At 38.4% G+C, this 20,886-nt stretch overlaps 1 protein-coding gene across 2 annotated transcripts in view; it reads left to right on the forward strand.

Moving 5' to 3' along the window:
* Positions 1–20,886, forward strand: part of KLHL2 (kelch like family member 2) — a 113,497-nt gene that overhangs the window by 23,349 nt on the left and 69,262 nt on the right. For both annotated transcript variants that reach the window (XM_031464136.2, XM_064487777.1), the window contains exons 3-4: positions 4,022–4,128; positions 16,759–16,880. In XM_031464136.2, the coding sequence (XP_031319996.2) occupies positions 4,022–4,128; positions 16,759–16,880 (229 nt within the window). The remainder of the gene's footprint in view (positions 1–4,021; positions 4,129–16,758; positions 16,881–20,886) is intronic.

Genomic DNA, 20,886 nt, shown 5'->3' on the forward strand with positions numbered 1-20,886 from the left:
CCTCAGTCATCGGGTCGACTGTTGCAGTATCATAGTGCTTGTATTCAAGCAACCCTTATTTGACTTCATAATGGCCCCAAAGTGCAAGAAAAGTGATGCTGGCAATTAAGATATGCCAGAGAGAAGCTGCAACGTGCTTCCTTTAAGTAAAAAGTGTGAATGTTCCCAACTTAATAAGAAAAAAAATCATATGCTGAGGTTGCTAAGATCTACAGTAAGAACAAATCTTCTATCTGTGAAATTGTGAAGAAAGGAAACGAAATTTCGTGCTAGTGTTGATGTCACACCTCAAACTGCAGAAGTTACAGCCACAGAGCATGATAATTGCTTAGTTAAGATGGAAAAAGCATTATACAGTAAGTTATTTTGAGAGAGACCATATTTACATAACTTATTACAGAATAGTTATAATTGTTATGTTTTATTATTAGTTACTGTTGTTAATCTCTTACTGTGCTTAATGTGTAAATTAATCTTTATTATGTGTATCTGCGTATAGGAAAAAACATGGTTTATATAGGATTTGGAATCATCTGCACTCTCAGGGATCCACTGGAGATCTTGGAGTATGTCCCCCGTGGATAAGGGAGGCTACTATACATACAGCAGTGATAGGGTGTTCTAGTCTTAGGAATTCATTCATTTGATATCAGAAAACCAAAAGCTGTCTTGGTATGTTTAGGCTGATTCATTTTCAAGGCAGTTTTTGCCCTGAGAAAGACCAATTTTCATGTTTCATTTAGGAGCTGAGTGCTTACCTTTTTTCTGAGCCGTTTGAGTTTTACGTAAGGCCTGTGTAACTCCTGGTTTTTTTTTTTTTCCCAGACTTGAGCTTAGAAGCAGTTTCCTTTCCAAAGCTTTCCTATATGTCTGGGTTTGGCCTGTCTTCCGTGTACCCAGACACCGCACCCTTGCCCTGATAGTTATCTTTTCATTTTGTAATTACTTGTCAGCTTGTCTCCCCAGCTCCACCATACACTCCTTGCTGTTACCTTGTTTGTTGTGGTCAGCTGACATAGTCCTTGGTGCCCAGGACTTTATAAACAGTTAAATATTTGATGAATGAGTGAATAAATGCAGATTTTGCTAAACACCCACTTTGTTTTATTACTCTGAAAACCTTTTCCTTCTACAGTAATTCCATCGTTAGATTTCACATAATAGGAACATAAACTCACCATGCAGACTTTGGGTATGGGCTACTAAAACAAATTTCTGTTATTTTTATCACCGGATTTTATTTGTAGCCCTCTTCTCCTTACCCAGAGTCTCTCAAATTCTTATAAGCATGTACACTTGGAAGGGAGAGGTAAGGGCCAAACTCGGCAAACACACACTGGCTGAAAGATAAGAAGGTTGATCAGATCTCTCCTGTCTGTGAGTGCTGTTTTAAAATATGTTATTGCTGGAGAGAAAAAGAAAAAAAATTGGGCACTAATACTCAGTATATCCTTGTTCTGTAGCGTGGCCTCAGACTCCATGTGACTTAACCTAGGGCGTGGCTGTGTACTGGTTTGGCAGTGTTTTTACTTTCTTCGTAACTAACATCGGTTAATAAACCAGTAAGGCCAAAAGAATTCTGTGACAGCCAGCAGGTGTTCTGCTAGGAGGTTTGGATCAATGAGTAATTGTAATTGAAGCTGAATGTAATTAATTATGTGATTTTTGAGCTGTTCAAGTATAAATTCCACATAAGTTCCATCTGGAAACTAGAGCACTAGGAAGGGTTCACTGACAAAAGGAGAACAAATGTAAAGATGCGCTCGGCTTATGTCTGAGTTGTGTCCAGACGCCCTGGTCACCATGGGCAGCCTGGCTGGCCCTGCTGACCCCGAGCGCCCCGCTCTCCTTCTCCCGCACGCTTCGTGCTCCACCCTCCCCGTTGTGTCTGCTGCGTCAGGTCTCTGCCCAGCCCCACGTGCTGTTCTCTCTGTGGGTTCTCTTGCTCCTTCTCCATCCAGCTAACGCTTACTTGTGTTTAGAACTCAGTGGCTGGGTCAGGTCACTAGCTGCAGGAAGCCCTTTCTGACCCCCAGTCTGCCTCAGGTGTCCCCTGTCCCCCCTGGCATCTTCACTCTGGCGCTTTCCACTTTGTCCTGTAATCTCTGCATTGTCAGTCCTTTGTGCTAGTCTCCTTAAGGGCACAGGTGATCTTGCAGTGCTTTGTTGAACTTGATTTTTCTAGCTATCCTTGTAGAGGTAGTTCTAAAAACCCACTAACACTGGGCCTTTTATAAGCTATATATAGAACTTAAAAATAGAATTTCTAGTATACAGCATGTCAGATAATAAGTTGATGTGGTTTATAATTTATACTTTCTATTCCCTGTTTTATTTAAGCTTTAACAAAGCCTTAAAACCATGCAGCTTTAGGTGGTTTGTGTAGTGTAAGAGGCCCTGGAGCCAGACTCCAGGGATTTGAATCCTGGCATTGCCACTAGTGGTGACTTCAGCCTGCTCATTCATCTTTACTTTAGTTTCGCCAGCTCTAAGTTTTAAGGGTAAAAATCACAAAAACATGTACCTCCTAAGGTTATGGTAGGGTCTAGGTGGAATAAGACACCAGGGAGCGCTCCTGCATAACATCTTCCTGAAAACACCACCACCTGCCCCCTGGTTACTTGTGAACCTGTGGAATCCATTGAATTGCAGAGCGGTTTTAGATGCTCAGAGCACACGGTGGACTTTGCCAGTTTTCCGCACCGGTCTGGAGGAATGACAGCTGAGTGGCGTGCCACCTGTTAGGAGTCTAACACGCGACGTGCCTGATGTCTCCCACAGCACCGTGACCTATGCTTCAGCCTACAGGGCACAGCGTGCGCATCACCCGCGGGGCCCCAGGATGCACGCCTCACCAGGGCTGTGCTGGCCCCTTTTCTTACAGCTTCTCCTAGACTGAAGGGAAGGTGTGTGCTGATAGAATCTCCAGGAGTTTTGTGTGAGCTCTGCAGGAACAAGTCTGTAAGCATCGTGGGAAAGTGGAACACTCAAGAACTGGGTTAAGCCCCGGTGAAAATGTTGCTTATAAGCTACTAGAAATTACAGAAGCCTGCAGCCACCCTCGTGGGAATAAGGCAGAATAGTGGAGGAGGAGTACTGCGTGACCTGTGACACTATACACTTAAATTCAGTGTGCAGATATTTGAGGTGCGGAAAGGACTTTGGGTTCATCACATCTTTTTCAGTCATTAATGACATGATTACCAGTAAGGTTGGTGTTAAAGTGGAGCCCTCTTCCTCGTTCTGGAATTAACCTCAGCAACCTTTTCTCAAAAGCCAAAAGGATACTCTGACATTCTTATTTAGCTGGAAAGTCTCATCTGACCTCTGTAACATGGGAAAGGTGTTCACTGCATGTCTTTCAATGAATTAAAATGGACATTTTAGAACTAGAGGTGTGATTATGTTTGCTGAGTAATTGTTTTAAGGTAACAAAATGCTTTTTAATTTTATATATGGTAATATTTTCTGGTTCTGAGTGATATTTTGCACTGGGAAAACCTTCTGATTAAGTTAAACTTCAAATGCTCAAATGCCTTTTAAGCAGCAGGTGAATGTAATTTTACCTTTGCTTCATGACCCAGGTCATTTTACATACGTGCATATTTTTGATACTTCGACAGAATTTATTTTCTATATGATTTATCTTGTCTTCGTCTTAGTGTCACACTGCCATCTGCCACTTCTGCTAATGTTTTTAATGCAAACAACCTTCCCTTTTACACTCCACTGATGGTTCGCTGCCAGTAATTTTCATTAGGTTGAGGAATCAGAAATCAAGTTGGGAAAAATTTCTCTGTTAAACAAAGGCAAGACTGAGTGAGGGCCAAGGCATGTGGGTCTGTGTCACAGCAGTCTTCTGTGTGCTGCATGTTTGGGAATCCTGTTCTTAAGGATGGCAGTTTTTTAAAGTTAGTCTCAACTTCAGAAAATTGGGCTTTTACAGAAAAATTGTTATGTAGGATGTTATACAGTTACTATTGTTATCATTAAAACTTTTCCTCTCTCTCTTTTGTAACAGTCAGAATTTGTTGTGTGATGTCACGATTGTGGCTGAAGACATGGAAATCTCTGCTCACAGAGTGGTGCTGGCCGCCTGTAGTCCTTACTTTCACGCCATGTTTACAGGTATGAAATGTTTTAGTTATGGATGTTTTCAAAATGTATGTAGATCTGGGCTTTTCTTTCCACACTTTTTACTGATATTTTACTTTTATGAAATTAAGCATTGTAATAGAAGAAAATGCTCTTGCTTTGTTTCAGATTACTCATCTTTGTTTTCGTTGTAATCATGTTGTACGTATGTGTCCATTACTTACAAATACAATTTTATGCTCAGTTTCCCCCCTTTATATTTATATTTACATATATTGGCTAAATTTACCTTCTTGCCATTTTATAATAGCTTTTGGCAGTTTCTTATTTTGGCGAAAGAAAATTGCTTTTACTATTTTACATTTTTTCAAATTATTTTTACATTTACCTCATCCAGTGTTTATAGTGAACAGAGAGATGTTCTGATTCAGAAATATAAGAAAATAGGGTAGATACTTAGCCAACTATAAAAATACATAGACTGATTTTAATATTTCTGGAAAAAAATTACTTTGACCTGTCACACTGAACGTCTTTAAATTCATTTTTCCCTTTTTTATTGAAATATAATTGATGTACAATATTATGTTTCAGGAGCACTGTATAATGATTTGATATTTGCATACTTCATGAAATAACCACCATGATAAGTCCATTAACCACCTGATCCCGTACAAGGTTACTCTAGTATTACTGACCACATTCCTCATACTAAGTATTACATCCCCACGGCTTCTTTATTTTATAGCTGGAGGTTTGTACCGCTTAATTATTTAACTCATTCATCCACCCTCAGCTATACTCCTCTCTGTCAACCACCTGTTTGTTCTCTGTATCTGTTGAGTCTGTTTTCATTTTGTTTTCTTTATTTTTTGGATTTCACGCATGAGATTATGTGATATTTGTATTCTCTGACTTATTTCACTTAGCGTGATTCCCTCTAGATCCATCCATGTTGTTGCACATGACAAGATTTCATTCTTTTTTATGCATAGTAATAGTCCTTTTATATATATTTATAAAAACATCTTTTTTCTTTTTTATTGAAATATAGTTGATTTACAATGTGTTAGTTTCAGATGCGCAGTAATGATTCAGTTATACATATCTATATAAGTATATATATATTTTTCAGATTCTTTTCCATTATAGGTTATTACAAGATGCTAAATAAAGTTCCCTGTGCTATACAGTAGGTCTTTGTTGTTTATATATTTTATATGTAGTAGTGTGTATATGTTAATCCCAAACTCCTAATTTATCCCTCCTCCTCTTTTCGTTTAGTAACCATTAGTCTATTTTCTATGTCTGTGAGTCTTTTTTGGTTTGTAAATGTTCGTTTGTATCCTTTTTTTAGATTCCACACATAGTGATATCATATATTTGTCTTTCTCTGTGTGACTTATTTCACTTAGCATGATAATCTCTAGGTCCATCCATTTACACTTTCATCAAAAGGGTAAAATATCTAGGAATAAATCTAACCAAAGAGGTAAAAGACCTGTACTCTGTAAGACACTGATGAAAGAAATTAAATATGACAGAAACAAATGGAAAAATACATTGCCCTCATGGATTGAATACTGTTAAAATGACCATTAACCCTAAGGCACAATCTACAGATTCAATGCAGTCCTTATAAAAATACCTGTGATATTTTTCACAGAACTAGAATAATTCTAAAATTTGTATGAAAACACAAAAAACCCCAAAGAGCCAAGGCAATCTTGAGAAAGGGGAGAAATCTGGGGGACTCGTGCCCCCTGGTTTCAAATTATACTAGAAAGTACAGTAATCAAAATAGTACAGTACTGACACAAAAACAGAGAGATCAGTGTAACAAAATAGACAGCCCAGAAATAAATCCAAACTTATATGGGCAGTTAATCTCCAGCAAAGGAGGCAAGACTATACAAGGGGAATAGACTGTCTCTTCAATAAACGATGCTGGGAAAAGTGGACAGTTACAAGCAAACGAATCAAATTGGACTACTTTCAAACACCACACAGAAAAATAAACTCAAAATGGATTAAAGACTTAAATGTAAGACCTGAAACCATAAAACTCCTAGAAGAAAATATAGGCCACATATTCTTTGACATCGGTCTTAGCAATACTTTTTGCCTCTTTCACCTGAGGCAACAAAAGCAAAAATTAACAAATGGGATTACATCAAACTAAAAAGATTTTGCATAGAGAAAGAAACTATCAACAGAGACAGCTTACCAAATTTTAGAAGATTTTTTGCTAGTGAAATAGCCAATAAAGGATAATATCCAAAATATGCAAAATATACAAAGAACTCATACAACTCAATATCAAAAAGAAAAACCATTAAAATATGGGCAGAAAACTTGTACAGAGATTTTTCCAAAGAAGGCATACAAATAGCCAACAGACACATGAAAAGATAGCATCACTAGTCATCACGGAAATGCAAATCAAAACCACTATGAGATACTTCTTGAATAGCTATTTTCAAGAAGACAACAAATAACAAGAATTGGTGAGAAGGTAAAGAAAAGGGAACCCTTGTGCACTGTTAATGGGATTGTAACCTGGTACAGCCAGTATGGCAAATGGTATAGAAGTTTATATAAAAATTAAAAATAGAACTACCATATGATCCAGCAATTCTACTTCTGGGAAAATGAAAGCAGGAATTGGAAAGATTTGTTATACTAAAGACACTAGAGAAAACTACTAGAGCACATCAGTGAATTAAGTAAAATTGCAGGATACAAAAATCAATATACGGAAATCTGTTGTATTTCTACATACTAGCAATGAAATACCAAAAAAAGAAACAAAGGAAACAGTCCCATTTACCATCACATCAAAAAGAATAAAATACCTAGGAATAAACCTAACATGGGAGGCTAAAGACCTGTACTGGGAAAAGACACTAAAGGAAGAAACTGAAGACAACACAAACAGATGGAAAGATATACCTACTGTGTTGGAAGAATCAGTACTGTTACAATGACCATACACCCAAGACAATTTACAGAGTCAGTGCAACCCCTATCAAATTACCAGTGGCATTTTTCGAAGAACTGGAACACAAAATTTTAATATTTGTATACAAACACAAAGGAGCCAGAATGTTTTAATCCTGAGAAAGAAGAACAGAGCTGAAGGACTCACACTCCCAGACTTGAGACTATACTACAAAGCTACAGTAATCAAAACAGTATAGTACTGGCACAAAAACAGACACATAAATCTGTGACCAGGACAGAAAGCCCAGAAATAAACCTTATGCTCAATTAATCTACAACAAAGGAGACAAGAATATATAATGGCAAAAAGACAGTCTCTTCAGTAAGTGGTGCTGGGAAAACTGGACAGCTACATGTAAAAGAATGAAATTAGAACATTCTCTAACACCATATACAAAAATAAACTCAAAATGAATTAAAGACCTAAATGTAAGACTGGATACTATAAAACTCCTAGAGGAAAATATAGGCAGAACACTCTTTGATATAAATCACAGCAATATTTTTTTTTTGATCCATCTACTAGAGTATTGGAAATAAAAGCAAAAATGAGCAAATTGGGGTGAGTGGGGAGGGTATAGCTCGAGTGGTAGAGCGCACGCTTGGCACGCACAAAGTCCTGTGTTCAATCCCCAGTACCTCCACTGAAAAAAAAAATTTTTTTAATTTGTACTAGTTAGAGCATCATTAGATCCAGAGAAACTTCCAAATATCAATGTCCAATGAAATAAAAGTTCCATTTAAAAAAAAAAAAAAAAGAACAAATGGGACATAATTAAACTTAAAAGCTTCTAAAAAGCAAAGGAAACCATAAAGTGAAAAGACCACCTATGGAATGGGAGAACATATTAGCAAACAACTGACAAGGGATTAATTTCCAAAATATACAAACAACTCATACAGCTTAATCAAACAAACAAACAAACAAAAATCACAAACAACCCAATCAAAAAATGGGCAGAAGACCTAAATAGACATTTTTTCAAAGGAGCCATACAGGTGGCCAACAGGCACAAGAAAAGATGCTCAATATCACTAATTATTAGAGAAATGCAAATCAAAACTGCAGTAAGGTATCACCTCACACCAGTCAGAAATGGCCATCATTCAAAAGTCTACAAATAACAAAGAGTGAAGAGGGTATGGAGAAGAGGGAACCCTCCTACACTGTTGGTGGGAATGTAAATTGGTGAAGCATCTGTAGAAAACAGTATGGAGGTTCCTTAAAAAACTAAAAATAGATTTATCATATGATCCAGCAGTCCCACTCCTGGGCATATATCTGGAGAAAACTAATTCAAAAAGGTATATGCACCCCAAGATCATACAGCACTATTTACAATAGCCAAGACGTAGAAGCAACCTAAATGTCCATCAACAGATGAATTAATAAAGAAGGTGTGATATGTATATACAATGGAATACTGCTCAGCCATAAAAAAGAATGAAATAATGCCATTCGCAGCGACGTGGATGACCCCTCACCTTTCAGCCTGTTGCAGTCTTGCTGTTGCTGAACTGAGTTGAATAACCAAGAACGTAGGAGAGATTGTAGAGGGCTGTAAGCCAAGTGGGCAAATGATTTGAGGAGGTGCCTTTAGCTGAGGCTGATCTGAAACATCAGTACTAATAAAGTAGGGCTAGTTCAATTTTTATGTCCTGGGTTCACTTCCGCTCTCGGTTTACATCTTATTTATTACTCCTGGAGACTTTTCTAACCAGAATCTCTAGGTTTGCAAAAAAGAGCATTTGATCTGGTTTGTCTTGGCCTAATTTTGCTTTAGGAATTTAGAGATTCCCTAGTAAAGTGCTGACCCTGTAAGCAGCCTTCCTTCAGGTGACACTGTTACTGCCGCTTCCTTGTCGGAATGACTGGGTCTTTGGGATCGTCATTCACATCAGTCTGCTCCTCAGTTCCCCATCTGGAAAATGGGGATGATAATATTACTTACTTCTCAGGACTTTTGTATAGATGAAGTGAGATTATATATGTAAATATTTTAGCCCTTTACTTGGCACATGGAAAATGTTTAATTAATGTTGGCAGTAATTATCATGGTCATCCTTATTTTTTTAATCCTCAATTCCAAAATGTCTTCATATTGTAGGAATAAAAGATTGAAAAAGTCTTAAATTAGACTTTTGTTTGTATTTTATTTTCCACATTTAGAAAAATGTAGTGATTGAACTTACATATAAAACAGAAACAGACTCATAGTCATAGAATACAAACTTGTGGTTGCCAGGGGGGAATGGGGTGGGAAGGGACAGACTGGGAGTTTGCAATTTGTAGATACTGACAGGTATATGTAGAATAGATAAACAAGTTTATACTGTATAGCACAGGGAAATATATACAAGATCTTGGTGAAAAAGAATGTGATAGCTCATGGTGAAAAAGAATGTGACAATGAATATATGTATGTTTATGTTTGAAAAATTGAGCTCTACACTGGAAATTGACACAACATTGTAAACTGAGTATAACTCAAAAAAATTAAATTAAAAAAAAAGTAGTGATTAACTTAAAGTGACAAGGTCAAGGTTAGTTTTCTTTCCCTTCAAGAGGTAGCACTTAGAGAGTCTCCAAACTACTTGAGCCGTAGACATCCAGAGACATGGATGCTTGGAGATAGGAGATCTTATTTAATATGTCTTTATTTTTCTTCTCTATTTCCTTTATAATCTAAACTACATTTCAATTTTCCTCTGTTCTTTTTTTTTTATTTCTGTCTAATGGCTCTCACCTCTTTATGTTTTAGCTGACATGCAATTTGTGAATAAATGCGTTTTGCCTAATGATGGGAATGAGGCCCTGAAGATGTTTTGGTTCTATAAGGATTCCTAGGTATCTCAGTTAACTAATGGATGGGTCCTTGTAGTTCATCCTGCTTCTGCCTGAGAGTGCTAGGTCAGATCTTAGACTGCTGTGCACTAAGGTAGATGCAAAATAGGGGTACTGTGTTAATTTCTGACACATATAAACGTGAATTGAGTACCTCAGGTGTGATTTTTTTTTTACAACTTTATTGAGGCATATTTTACATAGGATCTCCCCATTGTAGAGTTTAGTGATTTTTAGTAAATTTACTGAGTAGTACCACCATCACCGTAAATCAACTTTACAACATTTTTACTCCCACATAATATTTTTGAGGTTCATCCATGTTGTAGTGTGTATCATCAGTTTGTTCCTTTTCATTGCTGAATAGATTCCATTGTGTGAACGTGGCATATTTGGACTATCCATTTATCAGTTGATCCATTTATCATTTAGGTTGTTTACAGTTTGGGGCTCTTATGAATAATGCTGCTGTGAACATTCCTGTGCAGTTCTTTGTGTCAACCGATGTTTTTATTTCTCGTGGTGGTAGATACCTATGAGTGGAATTCCTGGGTCATATGATAAATTTATATTTAAATTTTTAAAAATTGCTATGCTATTTTCCCAAGTGGCTACACTGTGGCTACACTGTTTTACATTCCTACAGTCATGTGTGAGTTCCCATTTCGCCACATCCTTGCCAACACTTGTTACTCTCTGTTTTTGTTTTTTTCTTTCAATTGTAGTCATTCTAATGGGTGTGAAATGGCATCTCTTATAGTTTTAATTTGCATTTCTCCAGATGACGAAAGATGTTGAGCATCTTTCATGTGCTTGTTAGGCTAGACTTTATGGTTCTTCAGCATGAGATGCTGTTTACCTTTCTGGCAATCTTTGTAATTTTCTTCTTTTGAATCCACTAAATGGTCTACAGATCAGCAGAGAATAGGTAAAGAAGATATGAAGGTTTCGTCTAGGTGGTTTAGTGTGCATGTATTTATTTAAGATTTGCTGGGCTGTGAGCCTGTTGTTTCTTTCTGTTTTCCTGGTCTGAAAACTCTGTTATAGTTATATTATCTGTCATAAACAACATGGTTCAGGCCACAAGTAGACCTTGGCACACTCTGTCATGCCGCGATGTTTGTGTCTTCTTGCTCAGTGATAAGCAGTAAACACAAGTGTTTGCTGTGGCACAGGGCACGCTGCACTCCTGTGCCCCGTGACTCACCTGCTAGGAAGTGCGGCTCTACAGATGTTCTTTCTGGCCCTTGTTTTTCATCTCCTGTAAGCTGTAGGTGAATTTTTTATTCAAATTAAATCACCTAAAAAAGAATTCTGTTACTCATCGTAGTTTGAAGTTTTAGGGTAGAGAAGGCGGTGAAAAGTAATTCTGTGATGTAGTCACAGGCTTTTTTGTGAGTTATGGGCCAATTTAGATCAAGGCCAGGTTGTTTAACTGTACTTGAGAAAGAATATGTCGAATTGGGTTCCTGTGTTTTTAAATGACTTGTTTGTTTGCAAATGTGGCCGTTTTCCTTAAATACATTGGCAGCTTCTTTGGTGCCACTGGCTAAAATATCTGAAATCTAGTGGGTAATACTGAATTTTTATTTTTACTCTTCTTTTCTAAGGGGGCTTTTGGATACTTTCTTTTGTCATATTGAACATGATTTAGTAAGGTAAATTAAAAAAGGAAAAGATGGATTATCATTTGATTAAGATGTGAGAGTTTTAAAAAGTTGTGTGCATGTTGTATTTGTCTAAGATTCATGCTTTCCTTCATCAAGGGGCACTTGTTGAGCATCTTCTGTATGCTATGCATTATCCTAGGCTTTGGGGAGAGGAGGAAAGGTTAGACAGAGAGGAAACATAAAGAAAAGATAGTTTTCTCTTATCACTGACTCCTGTGAAGGACATTAAACAGGGCAGTACTGCACATAAAGTGCGTAACTGAGAATGCGTTAGTCTGCATATAACAGGAAACACCCCTTAACTGGTTTTAATAGCAAGGAAATATATTCTCTCATAACTCCAAAACAGGCTGGGCACCAGTCATGATCGGATCGTCAGGGAACCTCTTCCTGTCTCGCTACCTGCTGTCCTCAGTAAAAATTTTATCCTATGGTTGCTTCCCTTCCTGAATGCAAGTTGCCTACCAGAGAGGACCCGGCATCTCGAGGAGGGAGGGGCATTGTCTCTCTCTTATTTTCTTTGAGACCTGGGAGACCTTTCCCAGAAGTTACTCAAACTAGACCCAAACTGGCAGGTAATGCATTTATCATGTTTGCCTTAGATCAGGTGAAGAGTTGGGAAATTATGTACCAAGCCACCATAGCCAGGGGCTGGCAGGGGCATTCAGGCCAGCTTGCCAGAATAAAGATACCTGTGTGTTGGTGGCTTCTTTGTGACTTAAGACTAATAACAAACGAAAGGACAGTAATGAGTAGAGCAGATGACCAAAGGAACTTGAAGAGTAATGGAACAAAATTTTATAAACGTAGCTGTAAATTTGTCATTCAGTTCTTAGGGTTTCAGAATATTATAAAGGCTACTATATTATATTTTTATAATTTTTTCCAGATATTTTTATGTACTAAATAATAACTGAAATTGGAATCATATGAAATTTTTATTGAAATGATCTTAGGATTTGCCCTCCTAAACCTGTTCACTGTTTAGAACTTCAGAATGGGTAAATAAAGTCACCAGTTTGTGCTGGGCTTCAGGAGTCCTGATTAAGGTCCTTGGGGTGGAAATGTTTCTATCCATACAGATGTCCATAAACTTTTACAGTTTGGAGGACTTCATTCTTTTGTCAAAAAAAAGTAGGGATGGTGCAGTGTTCACCAGTGAAGTGCTTCCTTTGCTCGGCATGAATAGTGCGTGTTCAGTACATGTTTGCTGATCCAAATCCTTTGGAGCTAGGCTACCCATATTCAAGACTAATTTAAGTGTTACTGTGCTAAGTCAAGATGCTACATTTTGAGTTGGCACTTGTGTTACTTTTCATTCTTCTGGTCTTTCACTCGTCCAGCCAGTACGTATGGGGTATCTACTATATGTCAGGCACTGTGGGTAAGACAGAAGTCATGCCTGTCCTCAGGGAGCTGGGGGGATCCAGGTGGGGAGAATCAGGTATTATTATGACAGAGTGGATTTGTAAAAGATCCCCTTGGGTGAGAGCCTAACCCAGTCTTGGGTCATCAGCAAGTAAGGCTACCTAGAGAGGTTCCAGCTGAATCTTGAAGAATATGTGGGGGTTGTCCGGGGGAATGAGGACACAAGGAGACAGACGATGAAGCGTGACAGAGCACTGAGGTAGGAAAAAACTGTGGAAAGTTCCTTCCTGAAGTATTTTTAAGGCTAGAAGTGAGGGGGGAAGGGCAGTGCAGGGGTGAGGAGGTGGGAGGTACAACTTCTGGGTGTTAAGATGGGCCACGAGGATGTATTGTACAACAGGGGGGATAGCCATCATTTTATAATAACCGTAAATGGCGTGTAACCTTTACAAAATGTATAACAAAATTTTTAAAGTGACAAGAAACAAAGAAGACTAGAAGTAGGAGAGAGGAGGCTGAATAGCGAAGCACTGTGGGACATGGAAGGGGCCTGCATGCCTGGACCTGGAGCAGCTGAAGGCTCTTGAGTGCCACAGTCAGATGTGCGGAGTCCGGCCTGGAGGGAGGGAGGAGTTAGGAGGCGGCTGCGGGGGTGTTGGCAGCAGGTGGTGGGAGCCCGGGGGTGCAGCAGCAGAAGTGGGGAGAGGAGGTGAGGGGGCGATGTCTGTGTGGATGTCCCAGTTTAGCTTCAGAGTTCTGCATGAGCAAAAACACAAGGAAAAAACCTTCCTCCCGAGAGGGACTATAGGAAGTCAAAAATGTTACAAGATAAACTCTTTATAGTATCCTTGGGCATCTTTTTAAAATTCAGTATCAGAAATAAATCTCTATAGACCCAGCAAAGGGGAGTAAGTAAAGTAATGCATAACAAATAAAATAAGCTCTGAATAGTCTTTAAACTCTCTTTAATATGTGTTTTGATTCTTAGTAGTTAACTAGAATTTCTAAACTGTGAACAGAATCTATGGCAAGCCATTTGTTTTTGTTACTATTTTTGTAAATTAATATGAAAAATAAAGATTAAAGCATTTTTAAAGCAGTATGTGATAGAGATTGAATTTGTTGAAAGTAGATGCAGTTTTCTGGGGAGAGAAACTATTAAAAATGACACATAAGGGATGTGTGAATCAGCACAGTGCATCTTCTAGCAACACCTTAGAACTGTAATATTAGACTGTTCGGCAGAGGACTGACAATTATTTTAGTCATATATGTAAAGTCAAGTCTAACTTGTTTTTGTCTAAGTCATAGCTAAGTCCTGAGGAGTGCATTCACTCCTTCAGAACTCAGTACGTGGTTTTGTACTTGTCTGGCCCTAGAGTTGAATTAGAGGGGCCTTCTCTAAAGTCCAAGTGAGAATTACCAAGGTGTCTTCACTTTTGGCACAAAAGAGCTTTCAGATCCCATCTAATTACAAGATCCAGAGAGAGTAGGACAGAGGGAGGTGTTTTATATGCAGATGAAGAATTATATTCCCATGTTCCTTGACCCTGCTTTTGTCCCCTCTTTTCTTTAAGTTTCCTCTCCTTGAAAGAACAAACATGCTCCGGCAGCGGACACATAACGCAGTCCCTTGTCTTCCTGCTGTATAGGCACAAAACAGGAGCCTGTCATTAACTTTCTCTCTTCCTCCGTAATACCTGTTCCCCCTCCAAAGTAGCACAATAGTTTCTCAGGTATTTTAGCTCTTAGAACAGCTTCTTTCTGAGATCTTGTCAGAGATAACGTCCAGGGAAGGATGCAGTTAAATATACATCACCATTATTATTTCTCTCCTCCCAAGGTTTGTGTCTGCAAAGGAATTTTGTGTAATTATGGATTCCTATAGGCTTTTCAGATAGTTTATGGTCACTGACAGTGCACTGTACTTGAAAAAGAAACTTTCAAAAAATCTTGAGGCCATTGTGTTTTTTCTACCAGGCAGTGCTGATTATGGTGAAGGTGAGGTATGGTGGCATTGTTTTTCATGCTGCTTTTATCTTTGAAACCAAATGAATGTAGAACTAAACCTAAACCTTTTTGCTAAGGTGTCTGTTAGCACTCAACATTATTTTTAGACTGCCTTGATTTTATTTTATCTTATTTATTAATTTACCTTTTTATTGAACTACAGTCAATTATAATGTGTCAATCTCTGGTGTACAGTGCAGTGTCCCAGTCCTGCATATACATACATATGTTGTTTTCATATTTTTTTCCATTAAAGTTTATTACAAGGTATTGGACTTAGTTCCCTGTGCTATACAAAAGAAACTTTAAAAAAAAATCTATTTTTATATATAGTGGCTAACATTTGTAAGTCTCAAACTCCCAAATTTATCCCCTCCCAGCCCCTTTCCCTGGTAACCATGAGATTGTTTACTAAGTCTGTGTAGATGGCCTTGATTTTAATTGAAATTTTCTTTCCCCATTTAGTTGCTTATGTCTATTTCTTGGGTCATTTTACATTGTCCACACACATGTGTCCAAAGCTGCTTCTTACTCTCCCTAAGTCCCCTAGGTTTAGAGGCCATCCCTTCTCTTTTCTGCTTCCCCATTTCTTTCCACAAGAGAGGATCATATTTATGACCCCTGAATGCTTAATTAGTTCTGTGGGTATCAGGAGGGAGGTCTCGCACCACTTGGTAGCAGGCAGTGATGTAGAAGGGCACCTGGCTTTAGTAGTAAATGCTGGGGTGGAAAGGACTTCAGGATGAAATTGCCACAGATGACAAATAGGAACAGAACTCCAGTGGGAGGCCCGTTGCTTTGGACATTGACTCATTGGCTTTTGTCTTGTATTCCTTCAGCATCTTACGTAATCTGTGTTCTGTTTCCTGCCAGAGAAGCCCATCCTCCCTGAGGGCGGGGCCTCTGAATGCAGCACCCCAGCAGCACGGACATGGTTGGGAGTGAGCACTGTGAACCTGGGGGCTCTCTTCACCAACTCATTGCTGTTGGCCGAAGGGGGTGACTCCGTGTTCTAGTCTTGAGTAGAAATTTGAAAGGAACAGAAACTGCTCAAAAGCATTGGCTATTGGAAAAAAAAAAAAAAAGCACAGCCTAAAAGTTGAGATTTATGTTTTATTTGACAGACTTGCTGAGGACTTAAACCCAGGAGACAGCCTCTCAGATCACTCTGAGGGAGGAGCCAGGATAGGAGTTTTTGCAAAAACAAACAAACAAACAAACAAACAAAAAACCCCAGGTAGTCAGAACATCAAAAGATTACTGTTAATTAAAGAAAAACCAGACATCTCAAGTTGTTGAATTTAGCACTTTTTTACGTATGGGAAGATGCAAGAGTCTGAGCTCATTGAAATCATTCCTTTGATGTGCACCTTAACTAACTTGGGCCAGTGTCCTGTGGGTTTTTTTTTTCCCCATCCTGAATTCCCTCAGGGGTGGGAGGAGGGGTGGCTGCAGTGGCTGATGGCTTGATGGCCACAGCATCCTTTGTTTACTGGTACGGCAGGCGAATGGAGGGCATGTAATGCCACGGGTGTGAGAACTCATGCGGTTGGACCTGTGGCACGTTCATCAGGGTGATGTGATTTTCAGGTATAAGTGGGTAACAGAAGTACTTCGTGTGGTTTGCTCAGGTAAGCTTTTAAGAGATGTGGGGGGGATGCTGTAGGCCTGCGACGTGGCTGATTGTGGTGCCCAGGCCGCCTGCCTGGGCCTTGGTCTTCCCACCGAGCTTCTGCTGCGGCCTCAGCCTTGCTTCTTGTGTTTTAGGTGAGATGAGTGAGAGCCGAGCAAAGAGAGTTCGAATCAAGGAGGTGGACGGCTGGACCCTGAGGATGCTGATTGACTATGTTTACACGGCAGAGATTCAGGTGACAGAAGAGAATGTGCAGGTAAGTGTGACACCTCATACCCCTTGGTTCTTCACACAGGCCAGTGTTCTAATGCAAAAGAGCACACGCCTACATGGACACCTTGTACCAGAGTAGTAGAATCTGTTGTCAAAACTGTGTTTCTAGGAGGCATTTAGAAGATTCTAGCTTTTTAATAATGTTCCTGATTTCAGTATCTTTACTCTTAAAGTTCTAAGATTCTAATCTTTTAGTTCCCTGAATGATGCTTGTTCTTTTATGAAGACGTGGTCATGTTCATTTATAACTACTGGTCAGTGCTGCCCACATTTTCCTTTATTCTCCAGAAGGTTAAGTCTGTAAAGGGTGCTTTTGATGCCAACAGCCTTTACTTCTTATATTATTTCAGTGTCTTCTATTAGTGATTTTAGAGTTTAGCTAAAATTTGACATTGTATCTCTTTTACTTTCCATAAGGAACAAATGTTATACATATATATGATGTAAATGTTTAAATAATACAGGTGTATTTGGAGTAGGAAGTGAAAGCTCCTCTTTATTTTATTTTTAATATTTTATTTATTATTGTGTTATTTAATTATTTTATTTTGGTGGGGGCAGTAGTTAGGTATATTTATTTTTGGAGGAGGTACTGGGGATTGAACCCAGGACTTCATGCATGCTAAGCATGCAGCTCTACCACTTGAGCTATACCCTCCCCCCTGAAAATCCCTCTTTAAAACAGTTCTTCTCTTCACACGCACCCATCCCATGCTCTTTGGTTCACTCTCTTCCTCAGAGGGTAGCCTCTGTTATCTGTTTGGTGTTAATCTTTTCAGACCGTTTTCTGTGCAGTTATACACACACACAGACAGAATTTTCTTGACATAAGTATATTTTTACTATACCCATGCTTTGTAACTTGCTTTTGTCCCTGAACAGTGTCTTAGAGTTCTTCCCATGTCAGTACCTCTCGATCCAGCTCATTCTTTTGTGTGGTATACCACATGTTAATCAGGGTGTATGAGTTTTCACCTTGACAGAAATGCTGCACTGAATGTACATTTTTATATTTGCATCCAAAAATTTCATGGGCTAGATCCTCAAAATGTAATTGGTAGATCAAAAGGTACATGCATGTTTTAATTGTTGATAGATATGCCAAATTACTGTCTAAATGTTTGTATTTATTTATACTCCTTCTGGTAGGTAGACTGTGTTTTGAGGACAGTAAAAAGAACTAGAACTAACTTCTTAAAAGATAATCTCTAGGCGGGAGGGTATTCGCTCAAGTTGTAGAGCATGTGCTTAGCATGTGCGAGGTCCTGGGTTCAATCTCCAGTACCTCCATTAAAAAAGAAATTAAATAGATTAACCTAATCCTCCCCCCCCCAAATAAAAGAAATAATCTCTAAATTCCACTTGGACAAATAGGATATTGTGGGGTTCAATCTTTTGTCCCTTGTAATTAGTTGAAATGTGCTCCCAAATATTTGAATTTGGAGACTAAAATCTTTGCACTGTAACTTATTAAGGCATGCTGTTACTAAACCTTAAAACTGGCAGTGGTGAAGCCTCCTGGTGATCTTTCCTAGATGGCTTCAGGTAGCCTCTGCTTGGAAGTCCCATTCATGAGGCAGAGCATTTGAAAAACCTTGGTTGATACTGAAGTCGTGTGCAAAGGTGGGAATCAGACACTAGGTGAACTTTTTTAACAGGGAGGAAAATGATTGGTACATGTCATCTCGCTCTGGTCTTTTCTGTACAGTTACACTGTTTGCTGGATTCTGGGCTTTGTTTTCGACAAGACCCTTATCTTGGGTTTCTTGTTCCTTTTTATTCATTTGAGTGCATGAGTGTCATTGTGCCCTATATCTGATTTTCTGTAAATGCATTTCTGATTGGATTCTTTGATTCATATAATGCATCACATGGGGGGATATTGCAAAAGATGAAGGTTTAAGAGACTAAACTGTGAATTCAGCCCTGACTGCTGTTTGTAGTAGATCTTGCGGTGGAGACATTGACCTGTGAGGATCTGGGAGAACGCCTCTCATGTTTCTTTTAATAACAACCACAGTTCAGTCCTGAAGTGTTAGTCATCACAGCCTCTCAGAATACCTCTTGCCGTGCTAATTTGCGTTTTGTGTGTATTGCTAGCTCTTACAGGAATACATTCAAAAAGTTGTATTTGGCAGACTCCTTAAATGTTTAACATTCACATTGTTTTCTGTTATTTTTTAGGAAGAGGGATGTTCTTCAGTATAGGAGTATCTTGGTATATGAGGCCTTATTTTGTACTCCATTGAAAAACACTTGTTTGGAAAAGTCATTTGGAAATAAAATTCATTAAAATAAGCTACCTTTTCCATAAGAAGTATTTTTCAGTGAAATACAAAATAAGGGTTTACCCAAGATACACCAGACTGCTCTTTTGTCTATTTTGTGTATTTTTGTCTGTCTGTACTTTGTTAAATCTTTCTTCTGAGTGCTGTTCACCTTAAGGAAAGGAGTGGTTTTAGGGAGGAACCTGGTGTTCTTCTTAATGTGAAGCTAAAGTTTAAAATGGCCCCAACTAGAAGCCTGCTCTGGGTGTATCTGCCTTGTGAGCTCTGACTGTGAGGGCAGAACTCTCTGTAGTTCAAAGGTATATTGTTGTAGGTCGATTTTCTCAGTAGATCTAGAATCTCAGTTACTTGTCAGGTAACCTCCCTTTTTGTTAAGTTTCTGTTTTAGTAGTGAAGAACAGTTTTAGGATAGCAGGTGTCTTACCCTTTTACTTTGTGATTGCAGGTTTTTATGTAGGATCATAGTGCCAGAGAATGCTGAGGTCCAGCTGTCTTAGAGTCAGTTGGTGACAGAACAGGACCGTAACGTTCGTTTCCATGATTCCCAGTTTAGGGTGCCTTCTGTGATACTATACAGTCTCCTTATTGTACAGATTTAAAAAATATATGTATAATAGCTATTTGAAGTGAAGATTGTTGACTTTGAGTCAGAATGAGGGAATGAAGTAATTTTTCAAATTCTTAACTCTAAAGAAGGAACAACTGACACTGTGTTATATAAGTAACGGCTTTAATTCTTGGCTGTTTAAGATTTCCTTTTTTTTTTTTTTTTTTCTTTTGGTGTTGCTGTTGTTTTTTTGTTTAGGTTTTCAAACTTTGGTTGGAGTTTGGATATTTGCTTTTAATTATGGGAAAGTTGGGGAACAATTTGAGCCAAATGAATTTATTTATTTTTTTAAGGAGAATACGTATCTTACCATGACCCCACTTTCAATTGAACTTTTTTTGTTGTTGCTATTGAATAATTTAAATTACTTGTATTTAAAGTTTCCAGTCCCGTTTCATAAACTTCATAGATCTGGGAACAGAGAAAATAAAGCCAAAGGCTATCATAAAAGTAGGCCTTGAGACTTTTTTGGGGTCATGGCCTTCTTTGAGAAGCTGATGAAAAACTATGGGCCCTTTTCCAAATCAAGTGCACATAAGCTTATATGCACAAAGTTCTGCATGCCCTTTCAGAGAATTTATGTACTTTGTTGTTCCCTCCCCAGTCCTCCTGCCAACCCGCCCCCCCCTCCCCCCGTTAAGAATCCTTTACTGTCTCTCTCTCCGTATGTATATATAAAAGGAGTTTCCACATGGGTTTATTTTCAGCTATGTGCTAGGCATTTTACATCTGTCTCATTTGATATTTACCATCATGTTAGACAGAAATTCCTCCACTTTGCAAATGAGGAAGCTCAAGAAGTTTAAGTAATTAGTTCAACGTCACAGAGCAGCTATTGAGTTGTCATTAGTGTTGCTTATAAAGAAAGTTTGTACATTCAAGAATAAAAATACATTTATAACCAAAAATATTTTTTTCAATTTCCAAAAATTATTGAAGATTTCTTCTTCTTTTGTTTTGTTGATTAACATTTTGGAGAATCCTAAAGGATCTTGAATTTTTTAAAAAACATTTACTTCATTGCTAAATTTGTGGTTTTGTTACATGCATTTTTTACTTCTCAGTTTGTGGGCATTTGTTTTGGCTTGCTAAAA

This window comes from Camelus dromedarius, chromosome 1, assembly GCF_036321535.1.
Source record: "Camelus dromedarius isolate mCamDro1 chromosome 1, mCamDro1.pat, whole genome shotgun sequence".
Classification (NCBI taxonomy): domain Eukaryota; kingdom Metazoa; phylum Chordata; class Mammalia; order Artiodactyla; family Camelidae; genus Camelus; species Camelus dromedarius.